Source organism: Epinephelus lanceolatus, chromosome 8, assembly GCF_041903045.1.
Source record: "Epinephelus lanceolatus isolate andai-2023 chromosome 8, ASM4190304v1, whole genome shotgun sequence".
NCBI classification, from domain to species: Eukaryota; Metazoa; Chordata; class Actinopteri; order Perciformes; family Serranidae; genus Epinephelus; species Epinephelus lanceolatus.
Window position 1 is genome coordinate 38,792,780 of NC_135741.1, and position 27,514 is coordinate 38,820,293.

General features: G+C 41.6%; 1 protein-coding gene across 2 annotated transcripts in view; it reads right to left on the bottom strand.

Moving 5' to 3' along the window:
* lamb2 (laminin, beta 2 (laminin S)) overlaps positions 1–27,514 on the bottom strand; it is a 64,651-nt gene that overhangs the window by 5,031 nt on the left and 32,106 nt on the right. The window contains exons 8-33 of one of the 2 annotated variants that reach the window (XM_033628650.2): positions 21,763–21,965; positions 21,483–21,603; positions 20,646–20,834; positions 20,021–20,200; positions 19,567–19,679; positions 18,286–18,365; positions 15,905–16,040; positions 15,633–15,791; positions 13,927–14,054; positions 13,698–13,827; positions 13,404–13,596; positions 12,034–12,177; positions 11,335–11,566; positions 10,912–11,081; positions 7,665–7,700; positions 5,511–5,735; positions 5,174–5,391; positions 4,931–5,027; positions 4,378–4,559; positions 4,071–4,261; positions 3,632–3,816; positions 2,788–3,029; positions 2,068–2,271; positions 794–938; positions 438–645; positions 184–325 (exon numbers count right to left, since the gene is read on the bottom strand). In XM_033628650.2, coding sequence (XP_033484541.2) covers positions 184–325; positions 438–645; positions 794–938; positions 2,068–2,271; positions 2,788–3,029; positions 3,632–3,816; positions 4,071–4,261; positions 4,378–4,559; positions 4,931–5,027; positions 5,174–5,391; positions 5,511–5,735; positions 7,665–7,700; positions 10,912–11,081; positions 11,335–11,566; positions 12,034–12,177; positions 13,404–13,596; positions 13,698–13,827; positions 13,927–14,054; positions 15,633–15,791; positions 15,905–16,040; positions 18,286–18,365; positions 19,567–19,679; positions 20,021–20,200; positions 20,646–20,834; positions 21,483–21,603; positions 21,763–21,965 — 4,253 coding nt within the window. The remainder of the gene's footprint in view (positions 1–183; positions 326–437; positions 646–793; positions 939–2,067; positions 2,272–2,787; positions 3,030–3,631; positions 3,817–4,070; positions 4,262–4,377; positions 4,560–4,930; positions 5,028–5,173; positions 5,392–5,510; positions 5,736–7,664; positions 7,701–10,911; positions 11,082–11,334; positions 11,567–12,033; positions 12,178–13,403; positions 13,597–13,697; positions 13,828–13,926; positions 14,055–15,632; positions 15,792–15,904; positions 16,041–18,285; positions 18,366–19,566; positions 19,680–20,020; positions 20,201–20,645; positions 20,835–21,482; positions 21,604–21,762; positions 21,966–27,514) is intronic. The other variant, XM_033628651.2, reaches the window with a different exon arrangement.

Here is a 27,514-nt window from a genome sequence, read left to right on the forward strand (position 1 = left end):
TGTACGTGCTAGTTAGCTGATGGTTATAGTCTTTGCGGTGTGTTTAAGTGCAATTTTATGGCCAAGACGTAAGCCCAGGAGGCGATTCAACAGTCAGCCTTTGTCACCATGTTGATGTTGATTTGATGCATCTGGGCCTGTACAGGTGACTATTGGAACTATGTGGCAGTAGTGGTTGGTTACCTGTGCCAGTCGGGCTTCTGTCTCCCCAATGTCGGCTTTGGCTCTTGCTATTGCTTTCACTGCTGAAGTCTGGGCAGTCTTGGCATCCACCAGCGCCTGTTTTACTGTCTCTGCTGTCGTCTTCACTCCCTCAGCACTATGCCTTAAAATGATAAGTTATTTTAGAGAGAATGAATAAATATGGAATGTTCTGTGTTTGTACAAATAATTCTATAACAATACATTTGTATTAAGTCTGAGTCTTGTCTGACTACCTTGCCCTCTTGGCATCCAGCAGCAGTTGCTCTGCCCTACGGACATCATCCTGCGTCTGCTGCAGGATGGCATCCACATTTGAAAGGCTGCGAACCCGATCCTTGATTTCATCAGCTAGATGTGTGATCTGGATGGACGAAGCAGGGATGGACAGCTCCAACACACGATTCGCCACTGCCTCAATGCTGTCTGGGTCTGCACCCTCCTCTGAGGGAGAGAAATGAGAAGTGGCAGGGTTGACACAGAGGGGTTGATTAAAAGGCAGCATAACTATTCTACATGTTCTCTGTAAACTTGTAAAATGGACATGTTAAACATATCGTATTGTGTAAACCCAGCAGACTGTCAGACTCACGAGTGAGGAAGTCTCTTATCTGTTTGATGAGGTCTCTCAGGTCATTGTTGGAGCGCTCCACTTTGTTCTTGGTGGCGGTCGCTTTGTCCAGAGCTGCTTGGGCTTTACCTTTGGCCTCCTCTGCTTTGGTCTTGGCATCTGCCACCTGAATGAAAGGCAAAAATGCTTATACAGGACACAAAAGGCCAACGGATACAACTCATTCTCCACAGCCTCAATTTCTTAACAGCGTTTTCCAAGAATTCTTTATGTGATATAGTTTTGCAGTTTAGGAAAACTTTGCTGTTCACAATGCTGCTTTTCTTTGTCTCATCAGAAATAAATCAACTTCATATTTGGAGACTGCTTAATTCTGATCTTTTTCTCCTAAAATCCCCTTAGAAGAAATAAGGAGCAGAAGAATAAATCAGAAGTTCTTTTGCAGTGCTCAGGGGCTTCTTACAGGTTTCTCAAATATGAGAACAGACAAAATACACAGAGCTGGGGGCGCCAATGGCTTAGAGACATGACTTTGATAACTGAGACAAAGGAAAAAACGCATTTAAAGATCTTAAATAACGATCGGGCTGAGACAAGAGGAAGGCTTTTTCTCAGGGGCTGAATTTAAGAAGTATAAGAAAATGGTCAAAATCTCATATTGATCTCATATTGAGCTCAGTTATGTCTGGGAGAAATAGGCTAGAAAAAGAAGAGTTTTGAATTTTCCTTTCCTCTGGGGTCCCCACTTTCACTCAAATCTGTTTTGTCTATGTGCACTGATATCCCAGAAAGCAGCTGCACTGCTTCCTCAAAAACACATGTCTGAGTCTCAGCACTTACTCCACTCTGAGTGGTTCAGTCTGTGATGTACTGTGCAGGGATGCTGGAAAAAATGGAAGTGAACAACTATTGATTTGTATTAGTGTAAAACTGTATACTGTGAGAACTCCACACAGTGGCAAAAATCTAACTAAAGACAATTCAAAAAGACTTGCAAGGGATCCCCCTTAATGTGAAGGGAGGAAACATAACACTTGCAAAGTAGATTTAGCTGGAACATCTGCATTCCATTCTGGTCAGATGAGAAGATCACAAAAAAGCTTTTTCTGCCTCCTCTACAATGATTCTCCCCCTGTATGACTGTTAATGACTGTCCAAAGAGGCAGCTCTTAAAATATGTTGAAGCAAAACCCAAAACATGAACATCTGGTCTGGCTTAACAGATGTGATGCTATATATCTGAAACAGCTGCAGGCCAAAAATATAGTAACTATAGTTCTCACTTGTGTCCGTACCTTAGTAAAGAGTCCTTCCACCTCTCTCATAGCTTTGTTCAGCTCCTTCTCTGCATGTTTGGCTCTCTCCAGAGCATTGTCAGCTACTGCTACAGCGCCGTTACAGTTTAGGCCTCCACAGTGACGGTTCCCGTCATCGTCACGGCAGCCTGCACCCCCACAAGGACTTTCCCCACAGGGAGCATCACCCGGGGCCCCGCAAACCTGTTGGGACAGGTGAACATGTACTTGTATTTGTCTGGAAATAATCAGGTGAATGTGTATGTGTAGCACTGAAAAACTTCATTCCTGTAGTGTCGTGCAAAGCGAAAACAAGTACACGTTAAGTCAATATTGAGTGAAGACCAGAACGTGACTTTTTGTTGTGTGTTTTATTATGTAACTAAATATTACTCCATAGAAGTGTATCATTTCTGTGAAAACAGCATGTGAAGTGTTCACAGAGAGGTGAGAAACTAGAAAGCTAGCTAAAGCAAGAGAGCTATATCAAGTAAAAGTTTGCCAGTGAGTATCAGGGCTAGCTTAAGCCGAAACTAAATGTTCTTAACTGTTGTCTATAATATAAAAATCATCCACAACAGTTCTGAAGAGGTTCAATTTTTTTCTCAATTTCACTGCCTCTGTAGTTCTTTCTCTCTGCTTTTGTATGGCTACACACGAATGCTAACAAAGTTCATCAGTGTTAACAGCTGCTTCACAGAAAGTAGAACATGATCAAACCTTCTCATTGATCTTCTTCAAGTCAAGGCCCTGCGCTCTGGTGTTGAGTTCTCCAAGTGCACGCTTGTTAGCAGCATTTTTACGGTTAAAGTCATCCTTCTTGGCAGAGATGAGACGCTCAGTGCGGCGGCGAGTGTCTGCAGATTGGCTGACTGTGCTGGGCCTGGTGGTTGTTGATTCATTAGCGCGTCGCTCTGCATCGCGGGATTTGTTGTAGGAGCTGCGAATGCTGTCGTATGCACCTAAAGCAAAGAGGAGGAAGGAAAGTATATTTCAACTTTCCACATTTTAGAGTTGTCAACTATCAATCAACAACTTATTTAATTTGATATTCCATTAATTGGTTTGCATAATTCTTTTAGGAAAAAAAAGTCACAATTCTCTGACTGTAACTGACTCACTAAATGAGCAGTTTCAAGGGTTTTTTTTACTCCTCTGTGACAGTAAACTGAATATCTTTATATCTGTATCTTTATGTGTATCTTTGAAGACATCATCCTGGGCTTTGGGACACACTGATCAACATTTTTCACCATTTTCTACAACTAATCGATTAATTGAGAAAATAATGGACAGATTAAGCTACAATGAAAAAAAATGTTAGTTCCAGCCCTACCCCATTAACCCAACTGGTGCTGGAGTAAATTTGATTATTATTAGGGGTTATAGATTCCTGACTTAGTGATGAAAAGTGGGAGAGGGTTAGGAATAATGATGCTGCATTTTAGGGAAATTGAGTACTGAAGGAACCTAGAGTGTGCACGAATAACAGCAGCAGCAGAAACTTTGAGGTAAGAGAGTGAACGGTTGAATAATGAGAATCTCTTTTCCTTTTTTTTCTCACCTAGGAAGTTGGAGTTTTTTAGGATATCCAGTTGGCGGTGTAGCTGCTCTGAAGTGAGGTTTAGTTCTCTCGCCTCTCTCTCCAGAGCACTCAGCTCTTTGCTTGCCTCAGAGTTGCTGTCCTGGACGATGGTTAGGTCTCCTTCCAGTCGGTTCAGGGTGTCCGTGGTCTCACCGATCTGCGCTCTGCACAGCAAGACAAGCATTTGTTGGGGAATTTAAATTACAATCCTCATATGATTTTGAATTTCTTAGACAAATTGAATCAATCTGCTGACGGAGTTAAAAGATTTCTGTTGAATCCCTTTCTGTTTTTCAAAAACAATTACTAGATCGGGTATGATCTTTATACTTCTATCTTATGTGACACAAAGAATTACTTCAGATGGATATTTTCACTTGGAAAACTCTTAAAATGCAGTGAGATGTAACAGCTGTACCTCAGATCTTCAATAAGCTCCATTAGGGTAGCAACGGCTGCAGCAGTGGCGTTGCGTGCGTTGACAATGCCCTGAGCTTGTGCCAGTTTCTCCTCGAGGTCTCTGAAGGCCTTCTCATAGGCCCCAGTAAGCCCAGTGGTCTGAATCTCGTGGGCACGCTCTGCCAGAGCCCTGGTGCGCACTGCCAGGTCCTGGCAACAAGACAACATTGAGCAGAGAAAGATTTATGGTTGAATCATTATCAGTTATTCAGTATTTCACATTTGGCTTATTAGGATTAGACCGCCTCGTTGGCATGATTCTGCACCTGCACAATACGATCCCAGTCCCCAAAGCACTGGTGACAGGGCTGACAGTTGGGGAACTGGCCAGAGAAGCCTCTGGCACACTGGTCACAGCGGACACCTGACACCCCCTGCTGGCATACACAGTGGCCGGTCACCCTGTTGCACTGAGAGGTCTCAATGCCACGCCAGTCACAGTCACAAGCTGGAGGGGAGAGAGAAGGGAGTGTGCAGTGAATATGGAACAACAGGACCAATCTTTTTATGAGAAAATCTTACTGGTTATAAGGCTGTTATAAGGCTTATAAGACTAGTTATTTGGTACTGAAATGCAGTGGCACCCCCAGAAATTTTGAATAGGGGTGGCCACATGGGTCTACTGAAAATCTTGGGGTGGCAAGAATTTGCTTGTGTTCTGAAAATATACAGGCTAGTTGAAAACAATATCACTATGGAGAGTTAAGGAATCACATACTGATATACTTTGGTTTCCTGTTTTACAGTTAATATTACAAATTATCTGATGTGCACCCACTAATACCAAAACATTTAACATTATATATTTATGTTTCTAACCTCTGCACTGTGTCCTGGGGTCTCCCCAGTAGTTCTCCTGACAGTCTGTGCAGGTCTTTCCACCAAAGCCATCGCGACACTGACACTGCCCAGTGAACTGCACAAGAGAGAAATAGAAAAATAGAAGCATGACATGTTAGTTTCTTTTGTTTCTGTCAGTGTGAATGAATGTGAACATATGTACACTTGTATTGCATCATGACATGTGTTTATTTGAATGGGTCAAGTCCAAGTGTACCCTACCTCATTGCACGAAGAGGTGACTGAGTTGTTGGGGTCACAGCCGCAGGGTTCACAGCCGCCCCCGCTGGCCAAGTTCCAGTGGTTTGGGGCACAGTGGTCACATGTCAGACCTATGACGTTAGGAAGACACTGGCACTGCCCTGTGTTACGCTGGCACACACAGTCTTCACGTTCCATACACTGGCTCTGGTCAGTACCCAGGAAGTTACATGTGCACTCTGGAGGGCAAAACAACTGTGCATCATCATGATATTTCTGTTCTTTAACCAACTTTAATATGTAAGTCAATGCTTTGTCTTTTTGTAGATTTTTTTTTTTAAATGAACGTGTCACTCACTTCTGCAGTTGCGTCGGGAAGCGTCTCCGAAATAGCCGCTCCTGCAGATGCCACAGTTGGGGCCCTCTGTGTTGTAAAGGCATTTCCGGCACTCTCCGGTCTGCCTGTCGCAGGCATCCATGTCTGACATGTCTATGTTGTTGTTACACTGGCATGGCTGGCAGCGCCCTCCGGGCTGAGAGGGGTTGCCATAATAACCCGGAGCACATTCCTCACATCGGGCTCCTGAATTGGGAGAAAAAGCAAATTGGAAAAGAACAAGAGTTACTATAATAAATGGGCGGAGAAAAGAGCTATAACTGAGTAATTGCTACTTTTAACTGAACTATATTTGCAGTAATAATGGGTGAAGTGCTCTGCAGGAGTTCCTAAGCGGATGTATGAAACAACAGGAAGCAGGAAATAGCTGCGCAATCAACAGGTGATCTTGGTTCAACAGAGTTGTTAGGTTCCTTCTCATATGGCAACATTTTGCCAAATTTTTTTCAGTGGAGAAACATGTTAGTCCAAAACTTGGCTTAACTCATCTCTGCAAAGCATGAACATTACATTATATTAATACAGTATGTTACTAGAATCAGTTATGTTATGCATCATCACTCAATCGGGTTGGGTTAACCAGCTCTCATTAGTTAAGTGTCATTGTCATCACAGCTTTCTTCTGGAAATTATACAACATATTACTATGCTTGTTGATTACATAATAGAATATAACCTTACTTGCAAAGGACTGGTATTACCTGGGGACGTCATGTGATTTTGAAATTAACCCCCACACCTGTGTTTAGTTTTCTATTAAGCAAACAGAATCAGTTCCTTCAAATATTGTCACGTGTCATCCATGTCTTCATCTTTCAAGATTTCTTTGTTCTGATGGATTTGTTTCATTTATATTTGTCGACGCAGCCTCCATTCTGTAATTCTCGACTGGAAAAAAGGCACCAACCAATACTAGTTGAACGGGGCTTAACAGTCATTTACAGTCTATGATTTTTGCATGATATCTCAGTCTGCTTCAACAAACTCCACAGAGTCACACAAGACCATTACAGACCCATTCTGGTCTGCACTGTGGTGTCCCACACTGTGTTGCGTATTATCTGTGGCTGCATCTGAACCATACCTGCTGCTATAAACTGGATCATACAACTTCAACAGGCAGTGCACTATTATTTTAGTTTGTCTGTTTTCCCTCACTGTTGTATCTCATTTGTTGTCCCTTCAGGTCAGAGTCAAAAGGAGAAATACTTGGCATATTTGAGCAGAAAACAGAGCACAGGAGGAAATTAGAGAAAGAAGGAATGAGAAGGTGGGGAGAGGTAAAGAGTAGAGCTGTGCTGGCAGAGTAAAGGCTGAAGTACAGGGAAGAATAGATGAGAGAGAAATGGAAAAAAAAGTTGGATGAAGAACAGGAAGGGGGCAAAGGAAAGTAGAAGAAGTCAGTACCATGTCCTATTTAATCTAACCGACTTAATGATACAGTGGACATCTGAGGGTCAGTAGCCTTCAGCATGCTCCGTTGTGCTGTATCTGAAAAGCCAGGCTGCTAAAAAGAGTGACATGAGTGTTGTTATCCTGGCTGTATGGCTGTATTGTATCAGTGAAGCTCTTTTTCTCCAGGAATGACTGCTCAACCCCCTCCCAGCTTCCTTTCATTCACAGATAAAGATGAACAGTTAAACCTATTTCAAACACAAGAGACAGAAACTGACCCAGACTCAGCATCAACACTCTCTCCCTTTTCATTTTGAATCACACTTTTTGACAAAATGACTCGAAAATGTGATTCTGGGTCAGGTCCTTGTACTGGGGACATTTACACAGACCTGGTTCAAATCTTGTTGCATTTAACCACATATGTAATACCATGTCAATATAATTTCAGAGACAGGTATTTGACTCTTTTTTTTTGCCATATAAAACAGGCAGTCACAGTAAAGCACTGGAAAGGGTTTGACATTATTCTTTGAGCCAGGTCTCACACATGGACAGAAGTGCTCTGTGGCACAGCACCATTGATGGGAGGGGTGCTGAAGCCATGCATGGGTAGGCTTGGTAAAGTGGAGGGTTGGTGGAAAATGTAGGAGCAGGAGGAGGAGGAGGAGGAGGAGGAGGAGGAGGAGGAAGGGACAGGGGTCAACCATCATTACTCACGCTTAAAGATGGTCGCCCCGGAGCGTTTAACAATCCCTGTGCCAGTAATACAGGGGAGGGAGGAAATGACATAGGTTACTATTCACCATAGCCCACTGAGAAACATCATGCTTACCTCATTTGAATTATATCCTTTACCTTGTCACACAAGGTAGAAGATTGGAGATTTACTTATTTTTTTCCCAAAACTCCTCTAGCGGATGATTTTAGTGACTAACTCAACAGGTTGACTTAAGCTAACTGAAAATATGAAGCTGTGGTAATAAAGATAGACTCTGCAGGACTCCTCTGACTAGACAGACTCCTCAGGTCAAACATTCCCCCCCTAACTACATTTTGTTCCATGGAAAAAGTATCATAACAAGAGTCGACAGCCATAGCAGCTCTGTGCAGCTGTATTTAGAAACAGCAATGCTCTGAGCTAAATGATAATGTCGACATGCTAATGAATGACAATACTAACATGCTGATGGTTAGCAGATACCCTGTTCACCATCTTTGTTTAGCATGTTAGCATGCTACCATTGATTTTTTTTTCAGATGTGGAGGTTGCCGTTTGAGTTTCTCTAGGGTTGGCAATGTCAGTCAGTTGGTCCAGCATCCCTCAGCATGAGGGTGGGTAGATAATGGCTGAATTTTCATTTTTGGGTGCACTATCCCTTTAAGTTATAAAAACATATGGTATGGATTGCAGTAAAATATTGCACAGACAGTCATGGTCCCCAAAAGGATGAAGCCTGCCGACTTTGTGATCCCCTGACTTTGCTTTGTGCGCCACCATGAAATTGATTCTTTTTGTTTTCAGACATTTATTTCTGTGAGATCAGGTTGCATTTATGTACCCATCAGAATGAATTGTAATAACTTTGGTACTCCCTTTACAAATTCATCTGACGCCATCATCAGGTCAAAAATTTTGACGGCCAAATACTTGGAAAAGTAATGACAATCCCATCTGCCTCAGCTGTACTTTGTGTTTACTGCAGCGGTAAACACAAAGTACACCATGCTAACTCAATTAACTAAGATTGTGAAGATGGTAAGCATTATGTATTAAACATCAGCATGTAAGCATAGGACTGCGAGCATGGCTGCAGACTCTTTGAGGTTCATCTCAATTACTCAGGTTATTTATACTGTAGCGTCAGCTCTCTTTTAAACAAAACTTGACGATTGATGCACTGATATTACGTGAGGTGAATTATCTATTCTTTTCTCCTTTAATATGAAGGGTATCTATAGCTTAAAGTGATCCACTGAGGTGCCCTTTGACTTGATTAAACACATCACAGACACAACTGTACCCCATACAGTACAGGCCAAAAGTTTGGACACACCTTCTCATTCAATGCATTTTCTTTATTTTCATGACTATTTACATTGTAGATTCTCACTGAAGGCATCAAAACTATGAATGAACACATGTGGAGTTATGTACTTAATAAAAAAAGGTGAAATAACTGAAAACATGTTTTATATTCTAGTTTCTTCAAAATAGCCACCCTTTGCTCTGATTACTGCTTTGCACACTCTTGGCATTCTCTCCATGAGCTTCAAGAGGTAGTCACCTGAAATGGTTTCCACTTCACAGGTGTGTCTTATCAGGGTTAATTAGTGGAATTTCTTGCTTTATCAATGGGGTTGGGACCATCAGTTGTGTTGTGCAGAAGTCAGGTTAATACACAGCCGACAGCCCTATTGGACAACTGTTAAAATTCATATTATAGCAAGAACCAATCAGCTAACTAAAGAAAAACGAGTGGCCATCATTACTTTAAGAAATGAAGGTCAGTCAGTCCGGAAAATTGCAAAAACTTTAAATGTGTCCCCAAGTGGAGTCGCAAAAACCATCAAGCGCTACAACGAAACTGGCACACATGAGGACCGACCCAGGAAAGGAAGACCAAGAGTCACCTCTGCTTCTGAGGATAAGTTCATCCGAGTCACCAGCCTCAGAAATGGCAAGTTAACAGCAGCTCAGATCAGAGACCAGATGAATGCCACACAGAGTTCTAGCAGCAGACCCATCTCTAGAACAACTGTTAAGAGGAGACTGCGCGAATCAGGCCTTCATGGTCAAATATCTGCTAGGAAACCACTGCTAAGGAGAGGCAACAAGCAGAAGAGATTTGTTTGGGCCAAGAAACACAAGGAATGGACATTAGACCAGTGGAAATCTGTGCTTTGGTCTGATGAGTTCAAATTTGAGATCTTTGGTTCCAACCGCCGTGTCTTTGTGAGACGCAGAAAAGGTGAACGGATGGATTCCACATGCCTGGTTCCCACTGTGAAGCATGGAGGAGGAGGTGTGATGGTGTGGGGGTGTTTTGCTGGTGACACTGTTGGGGATTTATTCAAAATTGAAGGCACACTGAACCAGCATGGCTACCACAGCATCCTGCAGCGACATGCCATCCCATCCGGTTTGCGTTTAGTTGGACGATCATTTATTTTTCAACAGGACAATGACCCCAAACACACCTCCAGGCTGTGTAAGGGCTATTTGACCAAGAAGGAGAGTGATGGAGTGCTGCGGCAGATGACCTGGCCTCCACAGTCACCGGACCTGAACCCAATCCAGATGGTTTGGGGTGAGCTGGACCGCAGAGTGAAGGCAAAGGGGCCAACAAGTGCTAAACACCTCTGGGAACTCCTTCAAGACTGTTGGAAAACCATTTCAGGTGACTACCTCTTGAAGCTCATGGAGAGAATGCCAAGAGTGTGCAAAGCAGTAATCAGAGCAAAGGGTGGCTATTTTGAAGAAACTAGAATATAAAACATGTTTTCAGTTATTTCACCTTTTTTTGTTAAGTACATAACTCCACATGTGTTCATTCATAGTTTTGATGCCTTCAGTGAGAATCTACAATGTAAATAGTCATGAAAATAAAGAAAACGCATTGAATGAGAAGGTGTGTCCAAACTTTTGGCCTGTACTGTATGTGTGACTCAGATGAGGATTTGTAGTAACATTTTAAAACTCAAACACTGACATAAAGAGCGGTGTGATGATGCAGTACTGTAATCTTCAGGTGTGCAACTGTTTCAACAGATATTCACAACATCACTTGTTCTACAGAAAATGAATTTGCCACATGCACATCTGGACATACCGATGAAGTCATGAGCATTACCTGCTGAGGATGAGGAGGAGAACCAGAGAGGAAAGCAAGGACTGATGGAACAGGAAGAACAGAGGAAGAAATAAAGATGCACAGCCTTGGTACAAGTATCGTCTCAGGTTTACCTGTGTAACCCTGGTTACAGTTGCAGATGATTTGTCTATTGCGGTTGTCCTGGTAACAAGATGCAGCAAAGTGGCGTCCGCTGTTGGGGCCGTCTGGACAGGGGCACGGACGACACTGACCACTGGATGCTTTGCCCAAAACTGGATTACCATAGTAACCATTGGCACACCTACAGAGATGAAAAAGTAGAAGTTAAAAACTAGTAAAAAAAAAAAAAAAAAATCCTGAGAACAATAACTAACTACTTTGCAACAAGACGGTGGACGTATGCATATATGAAACCTTCAGTTATCATATTTACAGTTGTTGTTTTTTTTGTGTGCTTGTAATTTTATTCTTTAAATCCCTTTATAATCCCAATGATAGATTTTCAACTGAAGCTGATCTCATGCAGCTCGGACACCTCACACCGAAAACATCACCTGTCACACTTGTCTCCTCCTGTGTTGTCCCTGCAGCTGATGCAGGCTCCAGTCCTCTGATCACACATGTCGGCGTGTCCGTTACATTGGCAGGGTCGGCAGCTGGGGAAGCCCCAGTGACCCGTCTGGCATCCGTCACAACGCTGACCAAAGGCTCCGGGACGGCACTGGCACTGACCAGTGAACTTGTCACAAAGTCGAGTCACAGAGCCTTCCAAGCTGCAACCACAGGCTGGACCGTAGGAGGAAAATGAGAAGGGTATACAAGGATAAGAGAAAATGAAGTGGAGAGGAGAAGATACAGAAGAGAGAAAGAGAAAAGACAGATGAGGAATACATAAGTTTAGTAAAGGGGCTTTAGAATTGTAATTGTGTACTGAACATACAGTAGAGGGCGCTAACAGCATAGCATTTAACTTATCGAAGTCTCTACACATCAGGTGCACAGCAGAAACTAAGCTTACAAATAACACAATGCAAATATTGTGAGTAGTGTGTGAGATCCAAGAGATTTGATTGAAGTTTTCTGGTGAAACTGATTTCATGGCTGTTGCTGTATCTGCACCTTAAGGCACTACTAAGCCCTTCCAGGGACAAATCCAACCAGATTAGGTTGTGTGAAATATTGAAAATGTTATGTGACATCATATCCTCCGCAAACAGGTCTGACTTTCAAGAAATTTTTGAAAGGTTTCTCACCTATGCAGCCTGAGGGTCCAAAGCCGTACATTCCTGGAGCACACTGGTCACAGCGTCGGCCAATCACATTGGGCTTGCAGTGACATTGGCCCCCGCGGACATCACACATGGAGCTGATGGACCCCTGGGGATCGCAATTACAAGCTGGGGGAGAACAGAGAAGCACAGACATGATGTCACTGAACCATAACATATGGAAACATCCTGCACACTGAATTCTGGGAGCAAAAGGAACAAAGAAAGAATGATTGCTGAAAACATCTGATTGACTGTCAGGTTAATGTTATTTAGGACATTTACAGGTCATTCAGCTATGTTGCATAGATTTACAGCTTAAAGTTGAGCTGAAAATTTCCTGACTTTTTGTGTAGCTAAATAGAAATTATAATGACACTGCAGCTATTGATCAATTTTTACAAAGATAGTAAAACATTTCATAGCTCTGTCTTGGGTCTCTATCAACTCTTGAAGGGAATATCTATCTCTTCAGCTGCTATATGCTTCACCAGCTTCTCCAGCTTGTCTCTAACTGTGTCTATGCTGTTTTTCACCGAAAACAAGTGCCGGCTGTGGCCGAAAACAACACTCGTGGAGCCCTGAGACTGAACCAAAGCAGTGTGCTAAGCTCACTAAGCTCCATAGGGCAGAGGGAAGCTGCAGATTCAGGTGATACTTCTCTGTAGGTTCATCACTAGAGACCCTATTCACTGTGTCACACTGTTTTCACAGAGTTATTTGATATTAATATAAAACTCTCCATATCTGTAACATTTTTCATAATCCCCATGTCAATATTGCATTCTAAACATAGTTACAGTATAAAGTGTTAAAGTTACAAGCACTCATAAATATATAAATTATGTTTTATAACAGTAATTGCAACATATTGTGAGGCATTTTAATGATTTACAAGTTCAGGTATCATCATACTTCATTAATACTTCACTAATACTGACATTTGTTGCTAGGATCATAGTGTATTATAATTCTAATGTGTGATTATTGTAACAAAGGATTATTAATATTTATGACTGTTTATAACCTATGTTATTTAGTGCTATTAGCAGATTATAATGCAATAAAAAAAAGTATGTTTATAATGCATCACAGACATGGGCCTCATTAAGAGTGTTACCAAAAAATCCATTATAGGATTTTATAGGATAAACTGATGGCTAGACCTGGCTATGTCCTATAGATGAATAAATAGTTGTTTATGTTGAATCTTTAATGTTAACTTCACTGATCCCAATAATGAGGCTATGTTTGTATTTCAGTCTAGTCAGATCCTGCAACTGCTGCATTATAAACATCATGGCTGTCAATTAAACGAGGCAGAAGCCTTCTTTAATGAGGCTTTCTTCACTCACGCAGAGCCCCGTCATTTATGATGGCCGACATGCTGGTGATTAGCTTGGCACAGGTGTCACTCATCAGTGGGCGGGTTACACTCTTCGCCCCCTCGTGGCAGCGGTACCGCTCATAGGTCTGCTTCCTGTTGTTAGAAGCTGGATCGCCTGCGTTGAACATCTCCATGGAGGAGTGGCGTGGCATCAAGGCAATCTGGTGCAAGGATCAGAGGGTTTGTGTGTGGAATGAAAACTACAATTTCTTCATGGATTAGATATTTCTTTTAGAGGACTGGAAAAAGAAATTGTTCTCACAGAGTCCACAAGAAGAATAGCGTTGGCGCCGTTGAGGATACTGTTGGCATCCTGATAGCGTCTGAACTCAAAGCGGAGAGTGTATGTCACATCTCTCTCCAAACACACAGCCTGATGAGGGACCATGAACCTGGAGCAAATACAGTCAGCACACAGTTAACATTCAGGGACTGTGCGTGCGTGTGTGTGTGTGTGTGTGTGTGTGTGTGTGTGTGTCTGAGCCACAGACCTGGCTCCCGCCGGCAGGGAAACCGTGAGTCTGTCATCATCTGGGATGGTGTTTCCACAGGGGCTGCTGGTAGGAATTGGCCCTGGTCGGATCACTGTTATTCGCACTTCCTCCCAGTCTCTGGGCATCTGGGTAGAATCAGGAATATTTGGTTAGTATGCAGCCAAAAGCATACGCATTATGACATATGAGAGTATGAAAAAGGGAGGAGGACAGTTACAAAATTATCACCACCTGAATAATAGGAAATCAATCACAAAGGTTTTGAAAAATGTTTAACCTGTAGAATATACATGACAGATAGGCAAAGGGCTGAAACGTGCAAAACCATCAGCATGTTCCTTTAATTGCATATCTGTACAGGGCAGACTGGACACAGGTGAAGGAATAGTTTGAAATGTTGCCCAATATGAAGCTGGAATTAGACAATGGTTAGCTTAGCTTAGTATGAAGACTGGAAACAGCAAGGTAGGCTCTCTTTAGATGTAACAAAATCTGCCAACCAGCACATCTAAATTACTAATTAACATGTTATATCTTATCATGTTACATCTGCACAAGCTAATGTGTTAACAATTGGGATTTTACAAAGGGTCATGTGCAAATCTTTTTTCTGGCCGACATTCTGGAGTCTTCTGTTCACCTTGAGTTTGCAGAAAAATAGTCCAGTCAATACAAACGTGAAGTCCCTCACCTTCCATCATGGGACCTCATTTCAGAAAAAATATGTATGATAGTCAACAACAAGATACAACAAATTTTTCAATTCTTTTTGAACTGAGCCATGAACCACACACACAATGTTTGTCAATTTAAAAGACAATTTTGCAGGTCAAGAAAGTCTTAGTTAGTTGTTAGTTAGTGAAACTGCTCAGTGCTCACAACATCTCCTGTCACACACATTATACTTCACCAACACAAGCTTGCTAGCGACTGTTGCTAGTGAGCTATGTTCCACCTGATGTGTTTTTTTATCCAGTGAATCCTGGTCTTAAACTTAAAATGTCACATTGAGTTGTGCAGTCTTTCAAAAATGATCTGTCTCTCGTCATTAACTTTCGTACATATTTTTCCATAATAAGGTCCCATGGTGGTCCACTGGAAGGGGAAGGACCTCTCTATAACTCCCAGTTAAGGTATGGTCACACATGAGTGACTGCAGGTTAGTGACCATCACCAACTGAGATGATATTCGTACTGAATGCGGGGAGTCCCGGGTGTGATGCACATGGACAGTTAGCTCTCTAGCTAATGTTAACTAGCTTGCTAATAAATACAGTGAAATATGATACTATTGTCACATTATCCATTTTCTTATGTTCCATGCCCTTCTCCCAACTCACTGTCAGCCAGGCAGCATCTCTCATGTGGGGCAGTTTGTATTTTTCATGGCCATCATCATACGATATCTGCTGGTTAGACGCAGCAACAATCAATGTCTCTTTCACCTACCACTTTGCTATGGGTTAAGGCTGCCAGTCGAAGTTCACTTGAGTTAAACTCTACGCACCAGTTTTAATGTCGTTCATGTGTGACCGTGCCCTAAAAGATTGGAGAGAGGTATGAATCCTCTCATGTAACTCTCAACAAGAGAGAGAACCAGCATATTTCACAAAACCTTAAACTACTCCTTGAATTACTTCATTTTGATCAGAGCAGTCTACCACAAGTGGAGGAGATAAACGCACATGTTCAAACACACAGACCTGTGACTCGTAGCGGATAAGCAGGTCATATTCCATGGAGTAGGGGATGTTACCGATGAGGAACTCCAGGGTGCCACCCTCAGGTACCCGAGCAAACCCAGTGCCCGTCCACGTTGCAGGGCGACCCAGCTGGTGCTCCCTGATCTCCACTGTACAGCCCTGAGAATACACAGATGTATTCAGATATATACTTCTAAAATACATATTTCCATACTAAAGCCACAGAATTGCTCCAATACAAATGTGTGCTGCTGAAGAATACAGGTGCTTACCTGCCCCATTTTGGCCAACTCAGCCTCATACAGGAAGTGATCCAGAGCCATGAAGAAATATCGAGACTCCACCTGCGAACACTGCCGTCCTGTCATGTGACTGCGACAGCGACACTGACCACTCTCCATGGAGCAGCTACAGAGAAGACATGAATAGATTTGTTATTTTACTGCTACAGTTGATTTAATGTGGCTTTGATGCCAATGATGCTTACCCTTTCATCAGTAAACAATCGCTGTTTTAATTGTTCCTTCTTCTCATTCTGACATTGAAGTGAAACTTTAGAAAAAGTCAATCATGTTAGCTGCTCTGTGAGGCTGTCCTCAAGAACAACAGTGCTTTGAGCTAAATGCTATCAGCCTGCTAATGTGCTCACAATGACAGTCCATTAATCAATTAATCAATCACATGAAATTATATGAGCACAATTTCAGTGAAATTACCATTAACATGCTGATGTTTAGTAGGTGTAATGTTCAACACGTTCACAATCTTAATTCATTAGATTAGCATTGCTGGGTCATTCCTGTTATGCAGCAACATTTGGACCTCATAACTTTTCGAGAAAGAAAAAAAAGATTTTTCATGCTTCTTTGCATTATATATGAATAGTGACATGTTTACCTGTCAGGAAAACATAAATGCAAATAATAATCCCTCTGGGTGGACTGGTTTGAACTTGTCTCCAGACCTAACAGGGTGGAAAATTTTGAGCTAAATTGGCCTTAGCTGTCAGTGATCCAGATTAGGCTAGCTAACCCTCTACACATAAATACAACTTTTAAAACTTCATCAAAAATGTTTTAAAATGTTGGACCAACTTTCTTCAAGGTGGAACTTCATGAGTGTGACAACGGATTAACCTTACTTTACTCCAAAAAAACCCAAACAAAACAGGTCTTCATTGGGAAGCGAGAATCTACAAACTAACAAGGTGAACTACTATATATAATAGTAATAATATATTATAATGCATTTTAGAACAATGTAAATACTGCTGCCACAAGGTGTATGTGTGTAAATACAATATATATCTTTTTTCGCATAGACTTAACATTATGAAATCCATCTGTAAATGGGTAGATACATTTTTTTGGAGTGTCACAACCTCCGCAAGATGACTTGTTTTACTATTAGAACTAAACTCAATTCGGTCCAGTAACATCTGCAGAGTCTAGAAGAGCTAAACCAGTAAATCATTTTATCCCAGTCAGCGGAGAGCCAGTCTGTAGCGCTCTTGCTCTGTGGGTCCAATGATGCAGAAGCTGTGCCAATAATTCATCGTTCAGGCAGCTGAAAATTTTTTGCTACATGTTCCAGTGAACAACTTTAAAATGGCCTCCCGCCTCCAACGTTGTATCTATTCATGACAGGACTGACCCAACTAACCTTGGCACTACACTCATAGTACATCTGAGGATGGTGGGATTGTCAGTAGTTTTATTAATATAATCAATAACAATAATAATAATAATAATAAATCAAAGTAACGAACAAATTAAATTAGGAGCTAGTCATGGCACACGTGGAAAAAGATGACAAAGGATGTACCAAATGTCATGGCAATCTAACCAATAGTTGTTGACAAATTTAACTCATAACCACATATGTCTACCTTGTGATGGCGCCAAAGGAAAAGTCAGGAGATCATTAAAGTCAGTAAGATTCATCCACTGGGCTAAATGAATGTGCGTACAAAATGTATTATCAACAGATCTTAAGGTTGCAGTTCTTACAGATATTTAAGTCTGGACCAAAGTTGTTGACTGACAGTGTCGAGCTATGGTGGCTTATAACATCAAAAAGTGACACGATAAGTTTCCATTATCACTGGGGCACTGAACTGAGCCTTAGTTATAGTTTCTGCACAGGCAGTCGCACGGACATGTGCTGACATGGGTGATGAGGAAACTTTTGGATCTTTTATAGTCCATGTGGTTTCTCCTCATGTCAAACTGATATTCTCCTAATCTGTAGGGGCAGTTCCACGTCTGTGTAGTTAGAAATCTCAGATGTGTACAGACAGGTGAAAACTTGCAGGACAAGACCCTGCAAAGGGCTGTATCTGGTGGTGTGATGTCACTTTGGCCTTGCTGACAGTCACTGATGCGTGAAGCATAAATTAAGTGTTTGTGTAAGAGGTTTAAATAGAGGATGTTAGCCTGGCACAGAGAGGCACAGAAAAATGAATGAATTAATTAATTCATATGACAACAAGTGTAATGAATTAATGCTCCCAGGGTAAAGATGGAGGTCGATAAATCTGAGTACACAAAGCTGCAGCTGCTGTTTTGGAGTATTATTATGTCATCTCATTTGTAACAGTCTCACACTTCATACGTGACCTGTGACTCAGGATTAAAGCTACAGCGTCACTCACTGGTTATCGAGGGCTCCTCCTATATCACACTCGCAGCCTCGGCAGCCGTTCAGGTCGTGGCTCAGAGCCCAGTGTTCTGGCTAGAAACACAGAAGGACAGGCAGAGGGCAGAGTGATTGACAGAGAGAAACAGAAGGGGACCACTCAACAGACAGACAGTCCAGACAGACATGATGTATCTGTCTCCATGCTATTAAAGAGTGAGAGGGAACTTCCACTACAGTTTGACTGTCATAAGTGAGTCATACATACTGTATCTAGCTCTCTAATCCACTAAAACAACGTGCATAGCTGCGGGACATACTGTTACTGCCCCATTTCTTTCAGCTGGCATTGTAAGACTTTCTTCTCCCTCAAAAAGAGCTGACTTGACGACATGAATACTGGATTTTTTGCAGTCAGCAATTTTACTTTCTTTATTGAGTATGTTTTGGCCGATGGATTTGTACTCTGCTAAATTTTGTGGTTTCTCTCTTTTAAGAATCTGGTCATTTCTATATAATGCTGTTCAAGTTTGTGGACAGAGCTTAATCATCTATCCAGCCTGTAGTTAGACTTGACACCTACTTGGAAAGCTCATATGAGGAGGCAGTGATGACTAACTTTTACTCTTTGGCGGGGCAGCTTCGTTTTATGTATAAGTGCAAGTTTATACTGATATTTTTACTTTTATTTCTTTTTGTTTTAAATACACTTTCACTGCAGCAACAGTAAGATGCTTTTTTCCTAGGGGATTTTTTAATTCTGTCTAATGTTGACATTACACTTTGGCTACTAAAATGAGGCTTCACAGGGATCATTAAAACGTTAATCAGGATCCACTTTCGGACGCGGTCCAGGCCCTGACCATTTTAGGCCTGCTGTAACCCGCACCAACCGGACAAGCCTCAAATCCCTGGGCTAAATTTAGATACAGGGCCCAGGCAGGAGCTCACATTCCTGGCTATACTATTCCTGGCTGAGAAGGTTTGGGGTAAGAGGTTAAATTATAACAGAAAGCTGATCACCGCCTGACATCTCGGGCAGAGAGGGTGTTGGAAAAATATATAAAAGAAACAGAAAAAAAAAATCAGCAGCAGTAGTGTTAACCAGGGGTAATAAGGTCAGCAAAAGAGTCTGGTTGGGTAATAGAAAATACATCAGAAGGTTTTCAGTTCACTGTCACATCGCTACCATAAAGGCTTATTTACAGGAGAAGAGAGTGAGTGGTAAGGAGAGAAAGACAGAGAAAAAGACAAAGATACATGAGATTGTCCATTTAAGCCAGTATACGAGTCTTACCAAACACTGGTCACAGCTGCGTCCAGTGACAAGACGCTTGCAGAAGCAGTCTCCACTGACTGGGTCACACTGGGAGCTACCTGACACTGTTCCCCTGTGGTCACATCGGCAAGCTGGTGGCATATGATAGAGGGCAAAACTGATGAGATTTCTCACAGATATTTAGTTACTGCAGCACATTAAAGTCAGGGGTTTAAGGTGAAGAACAAACTTCCACCACTGTCAAGCAAATTACTAAATCAATTTCTATGTGACCCTGACTGGCAGGTCAATTATTACCTAGCAGGCAAGGTTGCAATTTCCACCAAGGATGTTGGGGACATGTCCTGCTCACCACCACACCACTTATACATTTTTGTGTAATTCATCGTATTTATCCAGTCACTTTAGGTATTACTATTAGTATTCAGTATCGTAGTACATTTGTGTGAATTATATTAGAGACAATACTCACGTTGGCAACCCTGAGGGTTTTCAGCACTTAGGCCAAAGAAGCCAGTCTTACACTTGTCGCAGCGCGGCCCCTCGACATTGGCCTTGCAACGGCACTGACCTCCCACCATGCCAAGGGAGGGGTCGGTGTGACTGTCGCACATCCCTCCGTTCTGAGAGCCATCTGGGTCGCAGTCACAAGCTTTCGGACAGACCAGTGCCAGTGACTTTTAATGCACAGGAAGCAATATTTCTGCATCTTCTTCTACTCTACATGTTTCATCAAACCTTCACCAATGTTAGTGCACAGAATATGAATCAACCTGAGAAAATTAATTCTTCGATATTTTATAAAGTCTTTTTAAATATAATTGGTTGCCAAAATTGAATAGACATGGCCTTGGGAACAAACACTTTGTAAAACTGAGCATGCAATTGCAACCAAACTCGGACGACGTAAGCAGTATACGTACTCCTTGCAATTCTGTGACAGCATATCACCAACAGGTCGTACAACAGTACAACTATAACTTAAGTTAGTTTAGCAAAGTAGTTTGACATTTTAGAAAATATGCTCATTTGCTTTCTGCTGAAAAGTTAGATTGTTTTATCTGTACGAAAACCACAATGTACAAACACACACTCACCAATGCAGACTCGTGGGTCCCTGATATCTTTAAAAGGGTCTTTGTAGTAGAAAGGTTTGCACATCTCACAGTTGCGTCCCATGGTGTTGTGCTGACAGTCATCACACACTCCTCCGCTGACATTTCCCATTGCCAAATACACCGCCATGTCAAAGTGGCACATGTTCGAGTGGCTGTTACAGTTACATTCTAGGAAAAAAAGACATTTATTTCAAACTAATTAGTCATTGCTGATGTACTGTTATTCTGTTCTCTGTCTATGGGCAGATAGAGCCCAGGTTATGATTTAAGACTTGTAAATACCCCAAACTGTCAGACACTGTTCTTTTGTAGACACATTAGCCTGCTGACAAACAATCAACTAAAAAGTGGCATAACATGTGATCTCTTTTTTCATTGTTTACTAGCTAATAAATTAATTATATGGTTGCACAGCACTTAAAGGAATACATTACCCCCCGAATGACCATTTGTTTATCAGTTACTCACCCCATGTTACATTGAATTCGTGAAGAACTCTCAGACAACTCGTGTAGTGTGATCCAAGTTTCATTTATCCAGTTGTATCCTCAGTACTTCCCAAACACATGCATTTTCACTAAAAGCATACTATTTAAAACACTTCTTCATAGACACTCTGCAGGCATGCCATTTGTCTGTGTCTGAGACTGTTTATGTAGGAGTGATTTAGATAGTAAGATATAGCAAAAACAAAAACATGGACCCCTATGACTTCATAAATTCAGTGTAACAAGGGGTGAGTAGTTGATATAAAATGGTCATTTGCGGGGTGAAGCACTCCTTTAATGTCTACAGTGCTTCCTCTTCTGCACTCACTCTTGCAGGCGTTGGTGTTGCGTCCTTCAGCTGGTCTCCAGGGCAGGTCATTGTGGAAGTCATCACACTGCTCACAGTTCAAACCCTTGGTATTATGGTTACACACACACCTGCCATGAACCTTAAAAGAAGACGGTGGGGAGGGGAGGGGGAGTTAAAGCAATCTATATGGGATGAAGAATCATCCGCTTTGAAATTATGAGAGTAAATTACAGGACAAAAACTAAGGGAAAAACTGTAAATTAAAAGTCTCCACTGTAACTGAAGCCTCATAACTCACCATTCCTTCTATATCATCCCTGATGCCAGTGATGGGGGCACACTCCGAGGCGTGGCCATAGCAAAAGCAGTTTCCACGTACAACAAGCTCATATATGGCGTAGTAATACTTTTCTTTGATTTCAGCTCTGGGGTCCAGCAAGTTGTCTCCCAGTGTGTGAAGTTTGGTGAAGTTTACTCTCAAGTTAGTGATCTTTAGCTGGTCTGTTGGGGAGAAGACATGAAGAGAATAAATGGGAGAAGATCATAATGCTGACTTGCCTTGCCTTGCCTATGTATACAGAATAATGCTTTTATATTTTTCACATGGACACTGAGTATTAGTCAAGTTCTTTGCTGAAGTTCTCATAGGAAGGCTGGTGGTCTTATGGTGTGACACAAGTTGGTGAGGCACAGGATAAAAGTCAGCAGCTAAAAAATGGCTTAAAAACACAAATACACACCCAAACTTAACACACACTTCACAAAACCCCCTTTGAACAAGCAAGAGGAAGTCAAGGCAGATGGAGCATGACAGAACTGAGTGTGTGGCAAAGCATTATGGGTGAACAACAGTTAATGATCTTGGATGGTCTGGGGATTAGTTAATCCTCAGAGGTCTGAGGCAACTTGAGGTTACATAGATCGAGGGAAGGACAGGGAGACAGACATTTTGACCTGCAATATAAGGAAAAGCAGAGGTGTATTCAATAACATTAATGATAGCTGCATTCCACTTAGGGGATACTACTACTATGACAAGTCAAAATGCCTGCTGTCACCATGTCATACAGAAGACCTTTAATCGGTGCATGTGTTATTTTTATCCTCTAAAAGTAACAGTCTTTTTAGTACCAATTTCCCACTTTGGTATTTCGCACAAAAATGACTATAACCTTTGAAGAACTCTACCTGATTAGACTACTTCAGACTGCTTAAGTCTCTCACTCAGTACGTTTACATGACATTAGAGAAAATCAATTAATTGTGTTAGTCGGACTAAAACCAGACTTTTAAAAGACATGTTAACATATTAGTCGGACTAAAATCTTTCTAAATCTAATTTCTCAAAGTCTGTATAACACACCCAGATAATGTGATTGGGAGTCAAATTACTCCTGCATGTATACAGTCAATCACACCCAAACTGGCCTAGGTGCTCTTTGCATGCTCCACAGTGTCTGCCCCAGGTCAAATAGCATTAAATGCGTAACAAGGCAAAATCTACATCCAGAGCTGTGGATTTTTTGACAGACGAAATGTACAGAGCTGTAAAGTTGTTCGCCATGGTACCAGTTTGCTCCTAGTTAACCATAGCTATCTTGTTTGTTGACTGTTTGGTCTGTGACGAAATAGGTCAACTGGAAAAAGGTCCAGAACTAACAAGGTGAAAGGGGGCATATCACAACCTATCGTAAATTGGTCAAATCAATTCCCCTCCTGTGCTTGTATACTGGGATTAAATGGCCTAGTCGAGCTGTAGCTCGCCTCAATTGTGCGTGTAAACATTCTGACTGTATTAGCTTCAGCTGAACTTTGGAAAGTATTTTTACCCAGAATGAGGACTTGAGAAATTTGTCTCCCATCTCTCACATTGGATTGCTTCAGAAAGGGATTAAGTCATGAGCAGGATAGACAGGAGGAATGATGACTATGACCAGCAACTCTGTCAATGTGCATATGAGCTTGTGAGTATTGTTCTAAGACAAACCTGAAATATACAAAACCAGTCAACAGCTACACTCCGGGAGGCTGCAGGTAGGCACAGCAATGCTTTCAGCTAAACATTGTAGATGCTAAACATGTTGATGTTTAGCATCTACAATGTTTACCATGTTACTCTTAGTTAAGGGTGTTGGCATGCTGATATTTGCTCATTTTCACGAAACACAGTACAGCTGAGGCCGATGGCAATGGCATTCGTTTTTCAAGTACAGGAAAAAGTTGAATTTTGCGCTGCTGGTGGCGCTACATGAAAAGTTAGGGGATCACCTTCCAGGGACCATAGATATCTGTACCAAATTTCATGGCAATTCAAGTAAAAGTTTTTAAGATATTACAGTCTGGACAAAAGTAGTGGACCAGCTGACCGATCAATCAACATTAACATTAACTAGCCACGCTGCTAGTACGGTTAGTCCAAATTGTGAGGCACAAATTAGGACTTGTTTCTTTATCTTTTTCTCTTTTCAAGATCCTAAAAAGAGACAAAGATAAAGAATTTATTTGGATCCTAACAGTGTGCAGACAGACCTCCTTTGTGCCCTGCAGTAAAGTTTTTTTTTGTCTTATACATGATTATTTTTGCCAAGATGCGCGCACACCTTGCTCCTCTTTTGTAGTGCATATTGCAACCCAAAAACTGCAACATCACATCCATGTGACATGACAGGAAACCTGATAAGGAGATGTATTATTGGGTCTTCTACCACGCAAAACAAATGCCTTTCTTTTTCTAGATCTTAATCTAATTGTGAAAAAGAATTTATAATTTGTCAAACCTTTCACATAGGCAACACAGCAATAATTCAGAGTGAGCGGTGAAGGTGTGCTTCCATTGGCTGATTGGTATTCCTGGCTCATTCAGCAGGCCTGTGGCTATCAGCTGATTTGTCACATCCAATGATACTGCAGGTGTGCAGCAAGAATATTATAACCTGATCCTTCACCATTGTTCTGCTGATACCTTCATGCCAACACTGTTTGCAGCTACAACTCTGCCCACCACCCTGACCGCCTCTTTATGTCAGTTTTTTGATGTTGGTATTAACTAAAAATGTGCTGCCTCAAAACGAACCTTATCTGCAGAAGCTTATTGTATAACCATTTGCTATAAATAGTTGATTCCTTGATGTAGGTGTCTCTGACTGAACTGAACAGTTTGTCCATATAACCTGCAATGAGGAAATTATAAAAGCAAGACACCATCCAAATGTCATCAGTGACTTTCCTGTTCATTTACAGCAGAGGAAAAACACAAAAATGACCATCGATCATGGAATGTAGTGTTGAGATGATGCTACCCACATCCTGCCTCTTTATCCTCTCAAACTATTTGGAGAGAGTTCCTATAGGGAGAAAGATAACTCCTTTCCAGAGATATTTGTCCGTCTCTTTACACTATCAATCTGCCAAAACATTCTGTGCTGATACAGTCCAGCTGTTCACCTGTAGTCATCAGCAAACACACACACACTAATGCAGATGTACCTAAACACACAAGCGTACCAAAACTTGACACACAATGTCACACGGGTACATACACCTTTCCTTTCTTTGTCATACACAATCACTGGCACTGTTCCTCTCCTCAGGGGGCCGACTTTCCCAACAGTAGAGGAAATTTACCTTGGCAACTGATAGGCCACAGACTGAATACAAATTATAAACTGTTATAATTATTACCCACATTAAAAACTACTGGTTCTCATGTAGGAGAATTAGAAATAACTCTTCTTATAACATTTAGGATAAGTAAATGGGGCAGAAAATGTGGTAATTTTACTATAAATTTGCATCACCATCATTACCAACATGATGAATGTAAGGACTATGAAAAATGATAACTTATCATCAGAGCAGCTGCAGCCTGCATTGAGTCCTCTTTAAAAAAAAAGTCCTCCCTCACAAAAAAGGAAATGCCCTGGTCATGACCAGCATTTAGAGATGTTCTAGCTTCCTGAGTTTCCTGTCATTTTAAATCCTGTTGGAGATGGATGAAATGTTTCATAGGAGGCTTTATTTTTGTCCAAACTCTGACCCTACCCTGCTGACTTTATCTGCAGTAATAGAACCCCTGTCTGACAGCCAAGAGCTTAACCCTCCAGCTCCACTGCGCTAAGACACCGTCTGTTTCTTGGCACCATTAGCTTTCCTGTGTGCATTGTTCCCATGGATGCACACAGGACTATCACTGGATTACCTACTGGTTTTACTTTAAAATACCAAGGAAATGCTGTGAGTAAGTTAGACAGAATGTAGCAAGTCACTTCTTCCCAGTTTGTTTTAGCGAAGAGACTCGGACAGAAGACTGTGTATTACCCCTAAAAGGCTCTTCCCGTCAAATGCTTTAGTTTATAGATTGCTAAGAATGGGTGGATTACGAGATAATGGACCTCTGGGCACAGACATGGAGGAAGCCCCACCACCTCTCCTACATAGGAGCAGGACACACACACACTTTATGGTGATTTTGCCTCCTTTTTTGTTGTTTTGTATCTCTTTGTGGTAATGTGTGTCTCTTTGTGGTTGTTTGGTGTCTGTGGTTGTTTGGTGTTTCTTTGTGGTTGTTTTGTGTTTCTTTGAGGATGTTTTGTAACTTTGTGGTTGTTTTGTGTCTCTTTAAGGTAATTTTTCGTCTCTTTGAGGTATGTTTTGTCTCTTAAAGGGATTTTTACGTCTCTTTTAAAGTCTTACTAGTCGGTATGTGTTAATTTGAGTGACATTTTGCAGGTGAAGAGTAGAGACAGGGCTATGATTTGTGCTAAGGTCTGTTCATCAAAGAGGCAGGATATGAACAGAGAGGAAGGTTTGCCTAAACTCATGGCATAAAGTCTCTAACTCAAATGATGCAGAAACAAATAAAAAGCTACCAAACAGGATTGACTTTGGATGTTGATTCATTGTCTTGACAACAGCAGACAGTAAATATTGATTGCTCAGCTGTCAGGGGGTCAGGGGTCTTCACGTGGGCCAGTTGCAGTGAGATATTTACCATCAGAACAAGACAACCTCTGCTGCTGCATTGGAAACCAAGCTTGGGTTTCTGGGAAAAGCTCTAATGTCCTGCCAGTCTAAACATGAGGGCTAGGACATTGAGGCTGTGTGGGAGAGAAACAGCTGCTTTTCACATCTCTCCATGTCTCCCACACAGCAGGGCCATGTTTCACACCCCAGAGAGAGGGGCTGTTACAGTCCGTAATGTGTCACAGCTGGGTAACAAGAGCTAATTGTGTCGGCTGGAGTTTGATTTACGGTGACAAATGTGACGACAGCTTGCAAAGGAAAGGGATAATACTTTCTGTGGAATAATTTATTAAACTTAAAGTCAAACAGAAATTACATTTCTGAACACTTTTTGTAGATAAAATATTATGATACTGCAGCTACTGTGCTTTTTTTTTTCTTAAGAGAATAACTGTGGAGAAGGTATCTAAGTTTCGAGCCTCTGGGTGGATGTTTCTCAGGGCAGTGGTAGACTGGTACCCAAGGGTCGGGGTGGCTAGGAGATGTACTGTCAATTCTTTGTCCAGATGTTGTGATGGCAAATGATCAGACTGTCAAAACTCACAGGAAGCTCTTTAACCTTTGCACTTGGTCGACTACTTGATTTGAATCACAACAATATGAAACACAGATGTTGCACCAGTCAAATGAAAGTACTGTCATGGTCAGTTGGAACCAAGCATCCTCGCTGCCTGGTCAACGTGGTCAACTTTTGGGGTAATTACACTTGAAACAAAATATGTCAAAACAAATATAAAGGATTTATTGATTCTATATCAAAAATATTTTATTTCAGTTTAACTTCCTAAATGTAATATTTCATGTAATATGGTTTGCTTTCTGTCACTATCTCCACAAGGCATAAGCCTGGAGGGGATCATGTGTTCAGTTGTATGTGTGTGTTGTTATCCACTAAAGCTATGTACAATACGAGATGAATAAACTCCTATTTTTGTTATCTTTGCTGTCAACTTAACTGTAAGGAAGCCAGGATGGACAATTCAATTTAAATCTTCTTTGTTTGGGAGGTTAGAGGGAGGTAGGAAGGG